The sequence below is a fragment of the Urocitellus parryii genome, chromosome 1 (assembly GCF_045843805.1).
Source record: "Urocitellus parryii isolate mUroPar1 chromosome 1, mUroPar1.hap1, whole genome shotgun sequence".
NCBI lineage: Eukaryota > Metazoa > Chordata > Mammalia > Rodentia > Sciuridae > Urocitellus > Urocitellus parryii.
Window position 1 is genome coordinate 89,234,811 of NC_135531.1, and position 23,286 is coordinate 89,258,096.

Below are 23,286 nucleotides of genomic sequence, written 5' to 3' on the forward strand. Positions count from 1 at the left end.
CAGGCCCACATAGACCTAGCTGAAAACTCACATATATGGGTTTCAGTTTCTGTAGGCTCCACCATGCTGCAGCTTCTTCACACCCAGCAGGAAGACCTCAGGTGTAAGCAAACCTTGGGGCACCTTGATAATGGACTTTCAGGCCCTGGCTGGTGTCCCAAGATGGAGGCTGCCATGTCTCAAGATCACAGTATTTACTTTTCTGTAAAAAGGTTATAGGGGTTGTAAAGGGGTAAATGAGAAATTACTCATTTAGAGTTCAGGGATTGGTAAAAGCCCCCCCCCTTTTTTTTTTTTTTTTTAACTGCCATCCTGGTACTGAAGATCAAATTCAGGACCTACTAGGCAAGTGCTCTGACGCTGAGCCATATCCCTGACCCAAAAGCTATACTAAGATGAATCGAGAAGGAAGTGATGCTTAATAATTTGAAATCTGAATAATGGGAGTATAATTAGGTGGTTATGTGTAAGGCAAGATTATTCCTTTTATCTGCTAGTGTTTGAAGTCTAAAAAGAAAATCCTTACTAATCCCAAAACAGTGATACTAAAGACAAAATTATAGGGGCAAGAAAGAAAATTATAAATGCATTTGCAGAATAAAGTATACTAATCAACAAAATATTATTCTTGGATTGTTGGAATGAGAAATTATATATTATTAGGATGAGGTTAAGAGTTAGGAATAGGAAGTTGCAGGATCTCTACTTTTATCAACATATCACAAAGCAAGAGATAACAGCAGTATAATCCTGGTGCAGAGTGAGATAGTGGTGGGTGGTAAGGATATAAGACTTGCACAGTTATTAAAATGATTCATGCAGAGTCCTCAAAGTATATCAAATCAAAACTGGAAACTCAAAGATGGTGATTAAATCCCTCCTTTCTAACTTTCTTTTGGACTGAGCTTCTATGTCTAGAATGGCTCATCATTCTAGCACATTTCTTTATATAATGAATGAAGTCTGGGTAAAGCATCTTGTCCAATCTCCTCCCACTAATTACTGACAAAATGGAGTGAGAAAAGATGATAGACTCTAAGTTTATGTAGTAAAATCTCATTAAAATTAATCTTACAGGAATACAGAAAGTGAAGATTTTTTCCCCTTTAAATAAGTAGAATTTTACTGTGTGCATGAATCTTTTTTTCTCAAAGCACTTGTTCTAAGAAAAACATTTGAACAAATTAATGTATCTTGGCACAGCCCTCCTGGACCACCCATGGGATGTCTTCAGTGGGTGCAGGTGCAGTGTGGTCTATAATGGCTGTTCCTCTGAAAGGTATAGCCCATAAACCTTATTGATGATGGTGTAGTGCCAATTCTAAAGGCAAAATACACGTTCTGTCCAGAAAAGAATGCCATGGAGAACCTCAGGGTATGGGCAAATAACTGCCAAAAAAAGAGGGCCACCATCGAAAGTTCCCACTAGAACAATGTCCAGCAGAGAGATCAATCAGGGGCACCTAGAATCCCAGAACTGTAGTGCATTCAACATGTAACATGAGCCTGAGAGAGCCTCAGGTACTATTCCAACCCCTGAGATCTGTTTTGTGGTCTATACCCTGCCCAGGCAAGGATACAGGGCTTCCCAGTGTCTTGAGACAGACAGACCCCACTCCAGTGTGTCCAGAGGTAGAACAGAATCAAAGATTATTATTCATCTTCAAGATTCGATGTTGTTTTCATTGTTGAGTTGTAGACTTACTTGGGACCTGTTACCCCTTTTTTTTCTTGGTTTGCTCTCCCTTTTGGAATAAGAATATCTATCCTTTGTCCCACCAGTGTCGTTTGGAAGCATATCACTTGTTTAAATTTGCAGTTTCACAACTAGGAATTTGCATCTGGATGAATCATACTTTGATTTTCATTCATATATAATTCATACAATATTTAGAGATACTTTGGGCTTTCACCTAAATTAATATTGGAATGAATGAAGACTTCAGGGACTATTGGGATGAAATGAATGTATTCTGTTTGTGAAAATATGAAGTGGGGGAAGCCAGGGATGGAATGCTATGGTTTGAATATGTGTATTTTCCCAAAATTCGTGTGTAGGAACCCAAGACCAAATGTGGTACTACTAAGTAGAGGGACCTTTACTGACAAGAGGGTAAAGCCCTCATGATTAGGATTAGTGACTTTATGAAAAGGTTGGATGATAGTAGCTAGATGCCTTTTTTTTTCTCTGTCCCATCCATTGTGTGTGTACACAGTGTTCATTCTCTTCAAAGAACACAGCATTCAGGGCACTATCTAGGAAAGGGAGACCAGGCCTTCACCAATCAGATACTGTATCTGATCCTGTCACTATCTTTTTTAGATCTTCAGCCTCCAAAACTGAAATGAGTTTGTTTTTTTATAAATTACCTGGTCTTACATATATTGTTATAGTGGCACCAACAGAGCAAAACAAGACCTAAATGTAAGACCTAAAACTATAAAACTTTATAGAAGAAAACAGAGAAAAAGCTTCATGGCATGTTATTAAACAATGACTTCTCGATAGAAAAGCAAAATCATAGGTACCCCCCCCCCAAAAAAAAAGACTAATGGTACTATATCAAACTTAATAACTCCTGCCCAGCAACAAAATAATAGAGTACAAAAACAACCTATGAAATAAAAAGTTTGAAAGCCATACATCTTATAAGTGATTAAAATGTATAATGAAAACAATTCCTTCAACTCAACAATAAACTACACCCAATTAAAAACTGAGCAAAGGACTTGAATAGATTTCTCCATGAAGATATACAAATGGATAAGAAGGTAAACATGGTGACACTCAACATAACTAATCACTAGGGCAGTACAAATTAAAATTACAATGAGATGTTACTTTACAATGGCCTCTACCAAAAAAAAAAAAAATGAAGAAAATAAGTATCGGTGAGGAAGTGGGGAAAATAGAACACTTGTGCACTGTTGGTAGAATTGTTTTTTTTTTTTAAACACTACAATGTAAAATAGTATGAATCTTTCTTTTAAAAAAAATACAAATAAAACTACCATGTGATCTAGCCATCCCACTTCTGGGTAGCTAGTCAATAATTAAAAACAGAATTTTGGATAGATGCTTTTACAACTATGTTTGAATTCCACCTGTTTATAATAGTCAAGATGTGGAAGCAACCTTAATGTACATGGACAGATGAATTGATGAAATATGGATACACACATAGAATATCATTCAGCCTTAGAGAAAAAAAAATTATCATGCCACAACATGAACAAAACTTAAGGATATTATACTAAGTAAAGTACCCAATTATGGAAAGACAAACAGTACTTGTTCACTTATATGAGGTATTTAAAGTAATCAAATTCGCAGAAACACAAAGTAGGTTGGTAGTTACCAGAGACTGGGAGGAGGCATAACAGGGAGTTAGTCGTTCAGTGAGTATAGAATTTCAGTCATGCACGATTAAAAAGAGGTGTGTATTGTTAACAATATTGAAATGTATGCTTAAAACTAAAATAACTGTTGCATATTTTTATTATAATGTAGAAAAATGAGAAAGGAGGTCCCTGTTTATTCAGACTTTTCCTTAATTCAGACATTTCTGACTCTGTTCCTTGTGTCCATTACAAATATATTTAAGTAGGTAATATTTTTAAACAATCAGTTTTATATTTCTGGTGATATAAATTCTGACCATGACCTATAAAACTGCATAAATGTAAAGATGTAACTGTAGGTTTCTAAGTATTTTTAAAAATAAGATTATGTAACATCTCTTCATAAAGTGGTCAGTGATGTCAGTTGTTTGGGGATCTTAATGTCCCTGAAATATGTAGCCTATGATAAATTCAATTTTTAAAATTCTGAAAATGTTGCTTTTATAATCATTTTTCCCATATTAAATTTAAATATAACTTTGGATGTCTTTTCATTACCTAGCTCTTTAAATATCTAAGGAAGTTTGAATTGATACTTTTCCCTTCTCTGTAGGTTTTCTTATGGCAGATAGATGTCAAAATGAATGTTCCATTGATTTTTTTTTTATATTCAGAAATTCCATTGCAACATCTAAGTATTTGAAGAGTATCCTGGAGGGTTTAGAGCCAATATCGTATATACTTGATTTTCTTATCCATTTCTGTCTTTATAACTTATATCAAAAGCAGCCTTGAGGGAGAATAAGAAGACAAAAAATACAAAAGTGAGTAATTTGGCATCAAAGTAGGGCAAGATGTATAATCACAGAAATTAAAAAGTTTTGCTTCATTTGTGTACTATGAATCAAAATGCATTCTGCTGTCATGTATAACTAATTACGATGGATAGATAGTTTAGATAGAAGGGCAAGAATCAAAATTCTTGGCCTGGATAACAAACAATAGGTTGTGGGTGAGGGAGTGCCAGATCTGTGGTCTCAAGGTATGTGTATATTAGTCTATGAACGTATATATTAGAACAAAAAATTGGTGAAACTACCTTTTCAAACTTCCTCTTGGAGAATCAGTATATACAAATATTGAGCCCTAGTGAAGAAAGCAAAGAGTAAAAGTAAAATATTGTTTGTAGATAAAGCAAACATAAGAATCATTCCAACAAAAGGAAATGCAGTACTTCAAAATAATGGTCAACAAACTTTTCTGTAAAGGGCTAGGTAGTAGATGGTTTAGCTTTGCAGGCAATAGAGTCTCTGTTGCAGCTCTGCTACTGTATCATAAAAGCAGCAATAAACAACATGTTGAAGGTATTAATTTGACTGTTTTCTAATAAAACTTTATTAACAAGAATAAGCTAGATTTGATCCCAGACCTTTAGTTTTCAGACATCCACCACAGAATTTTAGTATCTCCAAAGTCAACATTAAAATATAAGCCAGGTAAATGCAGTTCCCTCATCTACAATCTTGAAAGTCTGGATTAGATTACCTCCAAAGTCCTTTCTGGTCCCGGGATTCTAGAGTTTGTGGAAGTTGACTGTGGTATCTCTCCTGGCAGTTTATGCCATGTCTGTCAAGACTGTAGGTGTTGTCCCTTGAATCAGCAAGTTAACAATACTGAGAAATATACTCTTTTTTTATGTCATAGAATTGTTATCATAGCTGCTCTTGGTTATCAAAGAGCATCCACAAAGAAGAAACCCCAAAATTTCTACTATTCTGCAATGTTGGCAGAATGTGGCCATTAAGGAACGTCATCTGATACCAAATCAGATGGTATTGGGAAACCCACACATTCAGCTCGGCATTCTGGCTGGCTGAATTGCATAGCAAGCTGTTAATACATGCTTCTTTAAAAAGACAATGAAATTGGGAAAGCCAATAAATTATTGGAGTCATTTTAAGTTTTTCAGTATTTATTCTTCCTTGCCTTTCCCCACAAACTGAACTGTTTTTACTGAGTCTTTGCAGATCAAATGTTCTAAGTCTACTTCTATGGATAATTCTTCCTGTGACCTTGATGAACATTTATTTCCCTGGCTAATCTTCCTTTCTGTGCAATTCATCTCTCATTAACCATCCGACATGTAGCAGCCAATATCCTCTACTGCAGTGTTTATTGGTCATTTCTTCATTAATTTGCTTTGAACTTGCATCCTATTGTGTAAAATCTATTCTGTTTCATAGAGTACAATTTGAGTCAATGTTCATTATTTAAGCTTTCCATATGGATTTCCCCCTTGTTTCCCATGGGCTGGCTAACAGCCAGAATTCTTATTACAACTGATTAAAGAACAAAACTTTTTACAAGAATTCTGAACAGTTTCTTAAATGGAGGCCTCAAAATAGCTTTCTCATTTAATATTTGCTTTCAGTACTAGCTTATTTTTAAATGTATAATTGAACACAGCTAAACCAAACAAATTTCTCAGGGAGCAAATTAATATCCTAAAAACAAGGGTAATGAATTATACATTTTATACATCACTGGAGACTGGTATCTCTTAATTTAATAAACTTTGAAGTTATTTGAAGATGAGTTAAGATCTCTCCATGACTCAATGACAAGAAGTTATTAATAGTATTGCTCTGATGATCCCTTTTCTCCAATTACAAACTAATAAATTAATATTCTTGTTTACATAATAATCTGAGTTTATATTAAGTATGATCAGTTCCTCAGAGCCTCATTAACACTGAAAGAACAGGTAAGATCAAATTTTCATAGCATGGAGTAATAGAAATCTTTAGGAGGGAGCTATTGAATATACCAACCTTCTATCCTCTTATTAAAATTTGGCTTCTAACAATCTTAAGCAGTTGTGTTTATTGTATTCCCTACCTGTACCAGAAATTTAAGATGCATTCTCTTTTTAAAAATCCTCAAAGCAATCTTCTGTTACAGATAGTATGCCCATTAGTTATCTTTGAGTTGCTAGTACAGAAAACGTATTCAAAAATTCCAGAAATTTTATTGGTTCACTTAATTGAAAAATTTAGAGGGAAGTCAGGCTTCAGAGAGCCTGTGATCCAAAGGCTCCAATGTCAGTAAAGCCAGCCTTTCCTTCATTCTTTTCTGCTTTCTATGAAAGCATCTTATGATGCTTCTTAGATGCTTTCATCTTAAGACTGCCAGTTCTTATAATGTGCTGTCTAATTCACTTCTGCTTGCACTTCTTATCTCTCTCAAAAAGTTTCATTCACCCTTCAATCATCTCCTTGAGACTGTGTCCTGTATTAAGCCATGTGTCTTTCCCTGAACCAATCATTTAGACAGAGGAATGGACTTCTTTGATTGTGTTAAGCCAATCTAGGACCACTCTTTGTTCAGAGAGAGGTTAATACCTTCTAAAATGGGGGTGGGGGCAATTCTCTAAAGGAAATTATAGCATTTGAGGGGAAACTAAATGAGGTACAGCAAGCAACCATCCCTCCTACAACTCATCCTCATTTTTAATGTGAAATAACTTCAGCAGTAATAAGTAGTAGTGTATATTACATGCTAGATACATGCCTAATGCTGTAGACACATTTTGGTTTCAAAGCCATCTTAAGAAATAAATGGTATTTAGTCCCTATTTCGTAGAAGTTTAGAAAGATTAATCAAGTTTCCCTAAGCCACACTGTCAATCAGACCCAAGTGAGTCTGACTTCGTGACTCTCTTCACCATGACTCTTTTCCTCATGACTCTTTACTGTGAAACTCTGAGTCTGAGCCTCCAGAGTAAACCAGAAGTTGATTATTAAAAACATATTGTCTTAGAAATTCATCATTTCTGTAGAATTCTAGGAAATAATCATGCTGTCTTGGTTTAAGCACACCCATACAGAAAGAAACCATGCTAAGACAGAAATACAAAAGAGAAGTTACCTTCTTTTACCTACTTTGAGCACAAAATCCTTACTTTAGTGGACAAGTTAGGGCACTGTATGCCTTGTACATGCAGACATATAGGTGTATGTGTGCGCATATACTATGTATACCTGTGTATACATATGTGCATATATTTATGTGCCTCATGTATGAGTTTCATACGTATCAAAATTCTAAAGTTTTTAACTTGGCACTTAGTAAAAATGAAAAAGGAACAGGTTGAAAGACCTGGATTCTTTCCTTTAAACTAATCTCATAGTAAATAGTGAAGACTATAACATCCGTTTTTCTTCATTGATGGTGATTATCAAGTATTGTACCTAAAGGAGTATTTTCAGCCTATCTGAATTATTTTCTGTTTATCTTAAGTTTTGTCCCATAATTTACTTCTTGCTGCAGCATTCTTATTTCTTGCTGCAGCATTCTTACTGCTTGCACTTAACAAGACTCAGGTTTTCATCCTGAATCATAATTATTTAATTTTTACTGAAGTCCTGGCTTCCATCTGGTTTTCTGCAAGACACTGACTGGGCCTGTGGCATCTTTGGGACTCTGCTCCTATACTTAAGATCACCCTGCCTGTGACTTAACTAGAAACTGGAAACATTTAAAAATGAATGTCCTGTATTTAAAGACTTTTAAGCAAGAGTTCATTCAAAGGCAGGAATATTGTTGGTTTAATGATAAGACAATCAGAAATTCCTTCTGAATCTTTAGCTGAGACATGTCTAGAAATAACTGTAGCCCTGACTTTCTAGTTCTTAATGAGTTGTCATTACTTTTCACCTAGTCTTTAATGCTATTTGTTTATGAATATATCATGTGTTATCAAATAATATTAAATAATTTTAAATAATAGTTTATTAGTTCAATAACATTGAATAGCAAATATTGACCAACAGAGGTGCAATAAGTTTGGGTAGTAAGTGGGGAGTGCAAAGAGAATTACATGAAGAAGAAAATTTTAAAAGGGTAGGAGGCAAATGAAAACGTGCTGAAGATGAGCTAACTTGGGGAAAAAATAATACCTGGATTCCACAGAATACTGGGTTATATCATATGCTGCTTATAAATCAAATTTCAAAAGAGTTCTTTTTATTTAAAAGTAATTCCATAGTTGAAGTAGAATGCTATGTGGTTTCAAAACCACAAGGGTATACTTTCTCTAAAACAGGTGAACATATATTGAGCAAAAAATAAAAATAAAAAATAATATATGAATATTGGTCCAAACAATATCTTACCTAAATACTGATTTCAAGTCCATGTTAACAGGTATTTTTGGTACCTGTGAAATTTGAGAAGTTAGTGTTTACTTTTATTGTTTACTGTTGAAATTATGAGTTCAGATTTTTAAGTTAAGCTCTTAAATAGAAAATTGATACCATTAAATTTATTTTTAAGGTAAAAAGCATATTGGTTTGTAAATGACCCACCCAAATTTGTTTTACACTTGATTTGTAAGAGAAGAGGTTACAAGAAAATATATATATACATATATGTATGTTACTGGGGATTGAACTTGGGGGCACTCAACCACTGAGCCACATCCCCAGTCCTATTTTGTATATTATTTAAAGACAGGGTCTCACTGAGTTGCTTAGTGCCTAGCTTTTGCTGAGGTTGGCTTTGAACTCATGATTCTCCTGTCTCAGCCTCCAGAACCACTGAGATTACAGGCGTGTACCTCTGCACCTGGCAGACAAAGAATATTTTAAGGAGAGAGACAAGTGTTTATTTTCTAGGTATTCTTTTTAAAGAAAAAGTCTTTTAAGTCTTTACCTCTAGAGCTTTTCTATTTAAGGAAGTTTTCTATTTAAGGAAGCCTAGATGCCTGGTGAAGAGAGCAAAAAAAGGTTCAGGAAATGGCAATTAAGATGCTGATCCTTTTTAAAAATTCTGGTTTAATATTTAGGGGGCTCATAGGGAAAGTGTGGATGATTGCTTTTAGGGAACATGACTTCTAACATTACTTTAACGTTATAAATATAGAGCAATACGCTATTACTCAGCTAAAAAGAAAAATAACCAAGCCATAACATTTAAGTCTATATTAAGAAGGAATGAAAAGTTTAATGTGACACTATTCAATATGATAATCTCTGATCATATGTAGCTCTTGCAATTCGTTTTGTACTTCTAAAACTGAATTTTAAATTTCATTTAATTTTAATTGTTTTAAATTTGAAAATTGATAATGGATCAGTTATTGAAAATGTTAAACATGTTTGGAACAACTCAAGTTTGTGAATCTATTTTTTCAACTCAAGTTTTATGAAATCTAAATGTAGATTAAATATTTCAGATGGAAATTTGCATATAAATTGAGAGGTACCCTAAGCATGTAGTACTTCCAAGACTTAGTATAATAAAAAATTTAAATATCTCGACTATAATTTTGATATTGATACAACTTAATATAATATTTTGCATCTATTGGTATAAATAAAACATAAAAATTTACCTTTTTAAAAACTTTACAAACTATTTAACAGTAAGTTTGTATCATGTTACAATTGTTTTGAACTATCATATCTTAAGTTTTTTCAAGACATAGTTTATTTGAACTAAAATGCAATCTAGGTCAGTGGCTAAATCTCATCAACATGAGAATATTTCTTTTTGACTAGTACAGAGATAAAGTAGTATAAATAGTTTTAATTTTTAATCAATTACTGAATCTAATAACTAATCCAATATCACTATTCAATTAACTCATTATATTCTTTTGTATTATAGAAAATAGAATGTCTTAGAAAATTTAGTGAAACAAATTGGGAAAAATGGTGACAGGGATGAGTGTGGTTTTGATTAAATATTATTATGTCTTGAGTAATATGCAGTATGAAGCACTTAAAGTATCTAGAAAAGTTTATGGTATCTTCTTTCTAACAGGATGTGTTCTTTTCATGTTTTCTGTTTTCCCTGTTTCCTACAAGAAACTGATAAAGGTCAAATGGGATCAAAATCATCTCCAAACGTATAATTCTTTTTTTCCCGTCAGATATACTTATAGGGTATAAATGTGACTTTAATCATAATTTTATTTCACTGTTCTTCTGTCATTTATTCTAGGAGGTGACTTCCTCTCCTATCTGAGAAAGAAGAAGGATGAACTAAAACTCAAACAGTTGGTGAAATTTTCCCTAGATGCTGCTGCTGGTATGTTATATCTCGAGAGTAAAAACTGTATACACAGGTAAGAACATTTTTAAAGCACTTCCCACTTTTATTATAAAATGCTAGAAAACTGATATATTTGCTATGATAAAGCAGTACATTTTTTCCATAAAGCATGTTTTCTTGGTTTTTATATTCTGTGTGAAAGCATTCTTTGCTAGTTGTTGATACAGTTCAGAGAAGCACTTATTTCCCCTCTCACTTGAGGTAAGTACCTAATTAGACAATAATTTATCTCTTAATGAGAATTTTTCTTACGGTAATCATGAATAATAGTGACATGGAATGTACTACAATTATGTTGTAATTATACAATTATAATAATTGCCTTGTGATTTAAAAAATTATTTCATGTGTTGCTTCATTTTTCAAAATCATGGAAAAGCATAGTAGAACAATTCATGACAGTGAGTCTGACCAAGAGTAAAAAATTTTAGCATATGAGTTATTTCAAAGGAGATTTTAGAAAACTTTCTAATTATGCATAGGGGTTTGACCTGCTGTTTTATAGATAGTGGTTTGGGTTGCTTGTAGCTGATGGTGTTCTTTACTGCTAAAGGTCAATGTAACTTTAGTTGTTTTGCAGAATTTGTGTCATACCCTAAATATGACTAAGCATATATATAAGTTACATGAAGTGGGGAATGGTGCAGTTTTTATTCACCAGAACAGTACATTACACTGCATAATACAGGACCTAGGGTTCATTATAAGACCAGGCTGTTGTAGACTTTATCTAATCTGGTCTCATCATCAAAGTATACTTTCTTTTGAGGTTTCTCATTATTGCAGCCTTTAGCTTGACATTTAGTGTGAGGGTGTGTGTGTGTAATATATGTAATTACAGCTAAACAAAGTAATCTTCACCTTTTTACATTTATTTGATCTCATTGGATTTTTTTTTTTACTTAATTTTCCCCTAACACTTTGTTTACTATTCATTTTTATTCTGGAATTAAAATTATGAAATATTTTTCAAATATGACTTAACAACTATATTTTACAATATATTTCAAAGATAATACTATTTTTTCTAGAAATTAATACAACTAATAATAAGATATTGTCTGTTACTTTCTATGAATATAAATCAAATCACATAATAAGATTTTTTTTTTTTTTTTTTTTTTTTTGGTACTGGTGCTCAACCACTGAGCCACATCCCCAGTACTTTTTTTTGTATTTTGTTTAGAGACAGGGTCTCACTGAATTGCTTAGGGCCTTGCTAAGTTGCTGAGGCTGGCTTTGAATTTGAGATCCTCCTGCCTCAGCCTCCTGAGCTACTGGGGTTACAGGCATGTGCCACCACACCTGGCTTAAGATTTTATTTTTGAAGACTTAAAAAGCATTTGAGTTTAGATAAGATTTGCATTTTAATTGATTTCATTAGAAATAAACACTTTTGTTAATATAAAGTATTTTTCCTTTCATAGAAATTTTGCAATTTTTTTGCTAAGATATTGAGGTATATTGTATATCAAATATCTCATCACATTCTTTACTGTAGTTATTCATTTGGTCACAAATTTTTTAGACTGTTAGGCCATTTATGACTTTAAGCCATAATACTCAAATTATTGAAAGTATTCTGTTAAATTTTCAATTGCCAACAAAATTCTTTACTTTCTGGTACATGGCAATTGAGGGAATCATTGTTGTAATTTCTTACTACTTGTAGTGATTACTTTCCTCACAAATAGATGAGACTGTTCTTTCTTTCTTTTTAAATCAGAATTGAAACCATTTTAGATTGTTGGTGGCAATTAGTTTTTTTAAAGATTTATCCCTGTGTCCAATCATAACAATATTCACTATAGTGTTATTTTCCCGTTTTGCTTTTTAAAAAGGTTTTTTCATGCATTCACAAATTTTTGTAAGCCAGTTTTTGCTTGATCACATATCTTAGCAGCTTGTGCACAGTCCTGTGCCATTTATCAGCTGGGAAGGTTTCCCAATTGAACATCTTGAACCATGTCACTGAGAGCAGGTTTGACGAATAGGTTTCAGTATTAGTGCCAATTTTTAGTGATTGGTAGTGGCTCTCCGTGGTATGTGCTGAGAAAGATTCCAAAATCAGCTACAAACACTCAATAATCAATTAGTCATATCTGACAGGCATTAACACTCAAGCCCCAAATTTGTCATCCTAGGCACAGAATCTTTTTTCTTATTTTCTTTATTCTTTTAAATGTATCTCTAAAATTTAAAAATGTTTGATTTTTTTTTTACTAGCCATAATATACTTAACCCATAATACTTTTTTTATTATCATTTCCTTTGAATTCTTCTAAACTATCTGCTATCTCATTTCCCTTGTTAATAATGGGTACCAGAAGCATTTTATGTATCTCCAGCCAGTGGTCTTTTGTTCCTTTTCAAACTTATATAAATGCTCTTTTGAATGAATTTATTTTTATTTTGGTTTTCTCAACAATGTATGGCTCTGTATTGAGAAAATGAAGCATTCTTGTGTTGAATTTTTATAGTAGTGAATTCCACTGTAGAACCCTGCTCATATCCACTAACCTGTGGAACTATTTTTCTGGGGGCAGTAGTAATTGCAAAGGGATTTTTCTTGCTTTATAGTAAGAAAATATATTCAAGATACATTATCAAAAAATATCAAAGAAAAATATGTAATACTACAGTGAATTAATTTTCCTCTAGAAAAATTTCTAAGAAGGTAGTTAAAATAAACTAATATAATGTAATCCATGATTAAGACTTTAGTTTTTCAGAAAACAAAATGATTAAATCCCATTTTTGACATTGCAGAATATTAAAATAAGTGCATCTCTATGAATTAAGTTTATATTCAACAAATCCAACTAGAAATTTAGAATGTTTTAAGTTTTATATTAACTAATAAGTTTTATCCTGTTCACTGAGTAAAGGTCACTGGAACTCTGTATAAAAATGTTTCTCCACCCCAAATAGTAGTCTTTAACTTTTGAGAACACATTTTCTTTCTTTAGCTTTATTTATTAACTATTATGAGAAGAATGGAGTGATGTTTTATTATAGAAAAATCAGATGACAGATATAAAATGGAAATAAATTTAAGAAAAGAATGTGAATTTGGAAAATGTTGTAATTTCCAGAAGAGTTCTCTTCATACTGTTTTTAACTGTTACTATTTTTATTTATAACTGGAGAATAGCTGGATGTTTTGCTAAAGTTTAGCGGTTTTATAATTTTTTTAAATTTCTTCTAATACATGACAGTAGAATGCATTCTGACACATCATACATAAATGGAGTATAACTTCTCATTCTTCTGATTGTATGTGATGTAAAGTTACACTGATCATGTAATCATATATGCACCTAGGATAATAAATCAATTTCATTCTATTATGCCTTAATTTCATTCTTCTTTAAGGTTGAGTAATATTCCATTGTGTATTTACACACCATATTTTCTTTATCCATTCATCTGTTGAAGGGTATGTAGGTGGGTTCAATAGTTTAGCTTTTGTGAGTTGAGCTGCTGTAAACATTGATGTGGTCATGTCACTGCAGTATGTTGATTTTAAGTCCTTTGAGTATAGACAGAGGAGTGAGATAGTTGGGTCAAATGGTGGTTCTATTCCAAGTTTTCTAAGGAATCTCTATACTGCTTTCCAAATTGGTTGCACCAATTTGAAGTCCCACTAGCAATGTATGAGTGTGCCTTTTCTCCCACATCCTCACCAAAACTTATTGTTGTTTGTATTCTTAATAGCTGGCATTTTGATTGGAGTGAGATGAAATCTCAGTGTAGTTTTGATTTGCATTTCTCTAATTGCTAGAGATGTTGAACATTTCTTCATATACTTGTTGATTGATCATATTTCTTCCGTGAAGTTCTGTTCAGTTCCTTAGCCTATTTATTGATTGCGTTATTTTTTTGTTAAGTTTTTTTTAATATATCCGAGAGATTAATGCTCTATCTAAAGTTTAGTTTTAATCAACTGTGTTTTAAAATAATTATTCTGTAGGCCAATGTGAAATTTTTTTCCTGATTATACTTTGACTATTTGAAATATCCTGATAAGCCTTACAAGAGTGTGTGTGTGTGTGTGTGTGTGTGTGTGTGTGTGAAAATAGCATATTATTGGATTGTTGGGTGTCAGTATAATGAAATGTGAAACCTAACTAATTTTGAAGTTAGATGGATTCAAGGTTAAATAGTAGATTTTAATGGTAATGTCATTTTTGTTTTTATCGTGATCAATCCTTCTGTAAGATTTGCTTTCAGTTTATTTCTTAAAGTTGGTCTTGTGCCATTTTTTCTCTAATATATCTAAGGAAACGTAAACATTTTACTGCCATATAGTGGAGTTAAAGACCATAAGCTATAGTGCATTTGGAGGAGCATTTCTTACTTTCATGATATTCTGCCACTATCAGTACCAGAAAAGTTACTTCTTCTCACCCTTCCTGCCCTCAGAGAGGAAGGACAGAGAAGGGTGAGGTAGAATATGATTTTTTTCTCAATTTTTTATTGATTCTTCTTCACGTTTGATTGCTGTACCACAGTGATGTTTTTGTTGTAGAGTAAGGCAACAACTTTACAAATTAAAGCCTGTCTGACTATGTTTATTTTATTAGCAATAATAAGAGTTTGTGTATTTATTGAAAACAATGATATGTCCAGTACAATTTGATCATGCCTAATCTGAAAATCCAAAGTCTGAAATGCTCTAATATCTGAAACGTTTTAGCACCGACATGATGCCATGATGGAAAATCCCTACACTATGAAACTATTTTCATACACAAAATTATTGAAAATATTATATGAAATTTTTTACAGGTTATATGTATGCAGTGTATGTGAAACAAAGTAAATCTTGTGTTTATACTTGGGCCCCCTCCCAAGATATTTTTTTTATTAAAAAATCTAAAATCTGAAATATTTTTGGTCTGTAGCGTTTCAGATAAGGGATACTCAATATGAACAGTTCATTGACTCTGTGGCAGATTGATAAAACATGAAAACCATGGTGCTGTCCTCAGATAGACATAACAAAAAATAGTAATTCAAAGGGATAATCAATTTTGTGATAACAGGTACAAAATTCTTTGGGAGTAATACTGAGATTGTCTAATATGACCTGTTGGTATACGGAGACTGGGGAAAATCAGGCAAAACTTAGCAGAGGACACTGAGTCAGACATGATGGATGGACATGTCCTTGAATAGAAGGACAGAGACCATTTCAGGTGAGGAAAAGATGAAAGCAAGATATACTGTTTTGCATGAGAGAGCATGACTTAACCAGAGACTTTAAATAATTCAGTATTATCTGGATGAGAATTACAAAGGAGATAACCTGGGCCATTTAATTTGACTAAGCTGGGGGAAAAATACATTCAGATTTTTAAAGAAAAGTGAAATGCTGAAAAAGTAATCCAAATAAAATCCACAAAACCTTGGAAAATATATAATAGTGTGAAATATATATGTATGAGACCAATTTTGTTTTAAAATATTATTGAAAAAAACAATTTAGAAGTTACAGAAGTTAAGCTTGCCCAGAAAGGAATAATACTGCATTTCACTTCTGCGTTCTAGAAAGAGACTGTCTCATCCAATAATTTTTGATAAAGACTTAAGCCTGTGTACTTTTTAAGATAAATGTAAGATGTTGCCCCCCCTCCTTTTTAAGACTTTATATTTTAGGCACTAGGAGTCAGGGACACAAAGGAAACATCTCTTTTCTCTCTTCCCCACTGTAATAACTTGGACTTTTATTATTTTTTCTTGTTGTCTTGCTGCTTCATTTCCCTCTTGCTCTGATATCTTACATTCTTTTACCCCATTAGTAAATGGATCCCAAATGATATTTGAGTCAATTATAAGCTCTGGGTACAGCATTCATAGCATTTTTTTTTCCCCAATGAACTCTGAGGATTTTTTTTCTGTTTTAAGTACAGCTGATCTCCTACTATCTGATTTCTTCCTAAGCTTTGAGTATACTGAAGAGGTATTTTGTGTTTCATGCATTTAAATAAGATAAATAGAAAATAAATAAGAAAATTAAGTATAAAATACTATATTTTTAAATATTTTTGAACTCTTCAGCGTTTCTGTCCCTCATCATCTATCATATACTCAATAGAAGGTACCTTAAAACCACTTTTAAATATTTGAGGTCAAGAAAGATGAAATGAAGGTCACCTAGGTAAATAGTGGCAGCACCACTGCTAGGTCTTATATGTGCTGACTCCATTCCAAACTATTTCCTGGAATTTCAATGCCAGTATTTACTCTCATTCAAGTTTTAGTACAAGTCAAGTATTCCTTATCTGAAATGCTTGGGTCTGAAGTGATTCAGATTTCAGAGTTTTCACATTTTGAAGTATTTGCATATGTATAATAAAATGCCTTGGAGATAGGACCCCTGTATAAACATGAGATTTACTTATGTTTCTAATATAACTGATACAGAAAGCCTGAAGGTAATTTTACACAATATTTTTATTGTACCCTCACTTTGAGACCCATCCATGAGGTCAGATGTGGGGCTTTCTACTTGCAATGTCATGTTGGAACTCAAAAAGTTTTGATTTTGGACCATTTCAGGTTTTGGATTTTTAGACTGGGCTGCTCAACCTGTAACCCTAACAACTGATGTTTATTGAGAGCTGACTGAGTACCAGACACTAAGTGCTTTAATATAAGGCCTGAGAATATAAGCTTTATGAGGGCAACTATTTTTAGTAGTGTTGTTCACAGTGATTCCAAGAGCCTTACTTAAAGTAAAATAATGAATTTTCAAAACAAGAGTTATTTTTGTTAAGCTAATTTTACACAGAAGAGTTCAGAATAAACATAAGGAAACTTGCAGCTAGGGCATTTGAATATCTTTCCCAAGATCACATTAATATAGAGTGGCAGGTGTAAATTTCAGCGCTCTGCTTCTATTCTAGACTCCACTCCTTCCATGACAAAGGTATCTTTTGGCCAACCAGGAGACTTGGGGCAGAAGGCTAGGTGGTACTTGTTGTGATTCAGCTTATTATGTTCAACATCTGGACTCTTCATGATCATAAGTAAAAACAGAAGAGATTGCCAAGGCCTTTGAAATGTATTTTGGAAAGACATACCAAGGTGTTCTGGTTGTTTCTAATGAACAGTTATTGAAATGCAGTAGTATTGCGTTATTGTAGCTCCATTTAATTAGAGCTTGAAAATTTATTTTTTCCATTTTTTTATACACTTTTAGTTACCCCCTTCTGCTTTATCTGTTAATTAAAAACACAGGATTAGCATAGAGATGTGATAATCTCAGTTGACTAAGCATTTATGACTGATTCTTTTGTTCTAACATTTGATTACAATTTTGAATATATTAAGCTGTACTTTTATTTTTAGCTTCTAAGCCAATTTTACTACACTGCAGAAAAGACTGCTCAGTAATTTTAAATGTATCAAAAATATATGGTCTTTCTCTAGTTTAACCTTTTTTCTAGTGCAATTTGCTATTTGTTAATTCAGTGCAGTTATCACACAAGAGATCATAAGAATACCTTTGTAAAAATTATTTCCCCATTTACTTTATTCAGTGTATGAATTTTCCACAAGTAGTTTTACTTATTAAAATTTTCCCCAAAAGTCACATATGTGTCTGAAGGAATGAAAAGGAGGCCTTCTTTTACATTAGAATCAATTAACATGTTGGCTTGGGTTCATATACCAGAGCATCTAATTGCTTCCTTAGAAAACAAAAATGGGGTAAAGTGTCAGAGGACAGGTGAGTTTTGATATGGTTATTGGTAGGAAAAAGACAGTGAATATAAGACTGTTTAGGAATTCACGGCAGTACAGTGAACGGACAAAGTCCTTTAGAATGAGAGGACAGGAAAAGCGTGAATAGGAGCACTTCAAAGCAATATTGAGGTCTCATTAAGGCTAGCCTTTTCTTATGTTAGCAGAAATGACAGGCAGGAAAATTGGCTGACACCTCATTATTTCTGACTTTTATTCAGTCGGTTACTTTAAATCCAAAATGTATTTACTGTATCAACAAGTATTCTTTTACATTAAACAATTACAAATAGGTGAGAGTTATTATTTTTCTCCTAAGGCATATTTGATTAAGAAACAGAACTATTTAAGCTAAATTCACAAATAGATTTAAGGGAAAAAATGGTTATTTCATAGAACTCAAGGACAGAGTTCAAGGAGTCCCAGAAACTTTCCTAAGAACTGGGGAGCAGTGAGGGACCAAGGCAGCGGCTTTGTCTTTCAATTGGACATTGATTAGTATTTTTGTCTTGCTGCTTCAATTTCTTCTTTCTCTAAACACTGCATCCCTCTGCACCATTTGCAAAGAGATCCCAAATGACATTTAAGTCAATATGACAACCTGCTAGACGCAGCATGAATTCAGAAGAATTAAAACTAATTAGCCCTCAAGTTCAAATTTCAAATTATTGACAGACTTGGTGGGCCTACTTTACATCAAGCATCTACCCGTGTTGTCATCTAAAACATAGCTTGACAGAGAAAAGTATGCAGAGTTACTATGTACAAAGAGCTGGAGGAGCTGATCTCTATGTGTTGGGGGTAGTTCTCAAATGATGAGACATGTACTAAGAAGGCTTTCCAAAAAATAGCTATTTCACATTAATTGAATGTTCACTGTTTGCTGAGTGCATTCATGATCTCATTTAATTCTATTTAATGAGGTTGTAATGTTTATCACCATTTCACAATAGAACATATTGAGCCACAAACAAATAACTTGTCCAGTGCCACAGAACTAGTGAGAGGAAGTCAAGACTATACAATATTGATGGCAAGGCCTAGGAAACAAAGCAGAAACAGACTATGTGTTTAGATATGTTTGTCAGTTTCGTTTCTTTTTTTTAAAGTGTGATCTGTATGAATCTCTCTTAAGAAGTAAAAAAAAAAATCACTTAAGAAATGCTGATTCAGAGGCCTTGTTGTAGGGTCTTATCCCCTCATTTTCCTTGGATGACTCATTCCCACAGAGTTTTCATGTGTAGGCACTGCACTTGGTCCACACAGTCTTCTTGAATCCTAGTGTGTACTAAGTTTATACAACAAGTGGGAGACCAAGTTTAGAACAGTAGAGTCAGGTTCATGATTACCCCGGAGATGTGATTGACCATTGGTTGAATTAAGGTACTCAAGTCAAACCTATTTTCTAATCGGTCTCAGTTAAATGAGAATCCTGACCCATCAGAACATTCATGACATAGATCCTTTCTCGTTCTAGCTTGTAAATTGTTTACTACTCTCAGGCCTCCCAAGCAGAATTGGAACAATCAACATATGGAACTAGAGAACTCTAGCCTATACTGTTTGCTAGGCATTGACTCATCTCATTTGTTTAAAGAATTACTGAGAATTTTTGCCCCATTGTTGTTTTTAAATTATTATTCTTTATTTTATGAAACACAGTAGCACTGTGAGAAGACCTTTTCCCATTTCCCTTTTAAAAGTGTCTATGTGTCAATCTAGACTGTCTCCCTCTACATGTCAACTCTAATATCCACTAGGCCCAGTTTGCAGAGCAATTTAGCAGCTTTAGTTCTGGGATTAAGAACACATATTTAGAAATGGAATGCTTTGTGTGAATCTGGCTCTACCCTATATTGGCTGTGTAACTGTGGCCCCTCCCTTCATACCCCCCTCTACATACCCTACAATCTTCATCCCATTTTTTTATCCAACTCCTTGTGTCCATCTGACTTAACTATAGTTCAACTTACAATTTTAGACAATGGTGTGAAAGTAGTGTGCATTCAGTAGAAACTGTATTTTGAATTCTGATCTTTTCCTGAGATAGCAATATGTAGTAAGATACTCTTGATCTGTACCTCCAGTGAGGGTAAACAACCTGTACTTTATGCTCCATTTTGCTAAGCTGTTATATTCAATGGATTAGGTACATTAAATGCATTTTTTATTTGTAGTACTTTTCATTCACAATAGACTTATTGGTGCCCAACCCCATCATAAGTCAATGAGTATATACATGGACTATGTATATGAAATACTGACTTACTTTTTTTCACCTGTCGCTCCCAACTAAAATGGAAGTGCCATAAAGATACTGACTTCATTTTGTTCATGACTCGCTTTCTCAATACCGAGAATACCAACATCTAATTGAGAATACCAACATCTAGGAAAGGAGTATGTCAGTGCTCTGCATTAGGAAATATCTATAGCATTTTAAGGGGACCACAACTTATCAAGAAGAGACCACACAGGTCTATATAATTTTAAATTATGTTATCTAGTTATCCAAGAACAGAGAAACTTTCCTGAAAAGGATGAGTACAGAAAGAAAGTGAAAATACAATCTATCTCAGTTCATTTCACCATGGCCTGCAGAGTTTCTAATGATGATGCCATCTAAACAGGATGGGGCCTTGTCAAATCCAAGAAATATGCTATGTTAGTGGAGCTTACAGCACCATTATAAGGGAGTACTTACAAATTTATATAGTTTTCTTGAATGTAAAGTTTTAGACGTAGGGTTCTAGTGGTTTAAAAACTAAAATCAGTGTCAACAAAGCCATATCCTCACTTTGGGGGAAAAGCTAAGTTAAAAGTCTGGGAGTCTCTAGGCTGTTTCTCTCTAGCCTACTTTTCCATAGTGTGCTGTCTTACTTTCATTATCCTTTTAGCTAAATGTTACCAAAACTAATTATGTTTAAAATGATCACTCTTCTGTATACATTGGCTATGAATGAAACAAAGTTTTGCCCTCATAGAACTGATAAAAAAGAAGGAAAATGGAGAAGGAATGCATTTACAAAAACAACATCAAATATATTACAAACACACATGAGATGGAGGATAGTCAAATAAGAGGGGAATGGGATAGTGGAGATGGGCACTATTTTATGTCCAGTGTTACAGCCAAAAGAGATAAAGGAATGAGCCCGGTAAAAATCAGAAGAGCTTCCTCTACCCAAGTGTGGCAGATGCAAAAAGGCCCCAAGCCAGGAGCATCCTAGCTGTGTCCAAAGTACACCATCAAGGAATAGAAAATGAGGTTCTTTGTTAAGTAGTCTGATCCTGAAGATTTTGCAAGCCATTGAAAGGGCTGTGGCTTTTAGTCTGCATGAGATGGGGGCATTGAGGCCTGACTAGATCTGTCACAGGTTTTTGTAGGATTAGTTCAAATATTTTTTAATTTTTTTTAGAATAAATTTTAAGAGTGTAAGTACAGAGCAAGACGACCAGTTCTTAGGCTGTTGCACTAGTCTAAAGGAGAGAGGATGAGAATTGAAGCAGGTGGTCGTGGTAGAAACCATGAGAAGGGTCCCATTCTAGATGTGTGTAGAAGGTAGAGCCATCAGGATTTGTTGATGTAGATAGTATGTAAGGAAAAAGAGTGAAAGATGACTTCATATTCTCAATAAATGGTCTTCCTGTATTATTTTTCTAGTTCATTTAAGTGTGTGTAAGGCACCCTCCAGTGTTTTATTTTTTGTAATTCTAATAATTCTATCATTACTACTGAAAACTGTCATAAACCAGATGAAAGAAAAGCATTACTTGTAGCTTCCTTTTTACTGGGAGTCTGCTCTACACTGAGTACTGTCCTAGAGCTGGTTTTGAAACCATGAGCAAGATGGACAGTAACACTGCTGGCATTGTACTTGACAACGCTAACTCTATAATGCTTGTAATGAAAGAAGTGGTAGAATGTGACCTTGAAATGAATGACACTCAGGGTCTCATGTGCAATATGTTTGCATTCAACTGGGCATGCGTTTCCCAAATAAGTTATAGATCTTTAAGTATACTTTTAAAATACTATATAATTCACAGATCCATTGATTTAGGGACGTAAGTAAAATTAAATGTACCAACAATTTATGGAGGGTCATATTTTTCTGATGGGGTGGTTTTATGACTTGTAGGTGAGCATAGTTAGTGTTTACCAATGAGTAACACATACTGTAGTGTTGTTGATTTATAATGCCAACAGATCCTGCCTAATCCTTGAAGAATTAGTGTTATCTGAAGAACTAACCTTCACTTACTGTTGTGTTCAAGTACTGTGCAAAAAGTCTTCTAAAGTAAGATCATGAGCTATAAAGTAAATTGACTTCTAATTTAATAAATATTCTTCTATAAAATTCCTTAGAATAGTTAGTGAAGTACTGAGACTGGACTGGAGGGAGGTATTGACTGGGAAGTTGGTATAAAAACATCTTCCTTGTCACTGGCTTCTGCAGATGGGTAATAGAGAAAACTGAAAGAGGACTGGGTTTGTTTGGGCAGGGGCATTGAATTTAAGTTTTAACTTGGGGCAGGTTGAGCTGAAGTAGGTATAAAATATTTTTGAAGCTTTTGAGAAGGCAAGTGAGTATCAATCTAGAAATAAAGGGAAATGTCCAACTTAGATAAGGATGGAAGAAAAATGAATGAATGGATGAGTGAATCAGTAAACTTTGAATTGATCAATGAATAAATGAAATATTTGAAGACAAGAAAAGTACATGGAAGAATAATCAGTAAAATATATTTCTAAACACACATACATACATACATACATATAGATAGATAGATAGATAGATAGATAGATGTATGTGTGTGTTTGAAAATTCAGTTAATTTTTTTCCTCTAGATTTTTAAAGATAAAGCAGGTTCAAATATAAATATTTTGATTTATGATGGTAGTACCATTTATCCAAAATTAACTCTGGGGTAATGTTTATTTAACTTGTTGACATAAATAATCTCTCTGATTGTTCAGTGCTTCCTTTAAAATCTTAGTTTATATCAACATTGGTATCTTCATGGTCCCAAAAATGATAGTGACAACTGGAAAACAAAAAAGGAAAACTACTTTCA

The 23,286-nt window shown here is 33.5% G+C and overlaps 1 protein-coding gene across 1 annotated transcript in view; it reads left to right on the top strand.

The window, feature by feature from the left end:
* Fer (FER tyrosine kinase) overlaps positions 1 to 23,286 on the top strand; it is a 414,004-nt gene that overhangs the window by 318,675 nt on the left and 72,043 nt on the right. The window contains exon 17 of the mRNA XM_026391317.2: positions 10,348 to 10,471. Within this exon, the coding sequence (XP_026247102.1) occupies positions 10,348 to 10,471 (124 nt within the window). The remainder of the gene's footprint in view (positions 1 to 10,347; positions 10,472 to 23,286) is intronic.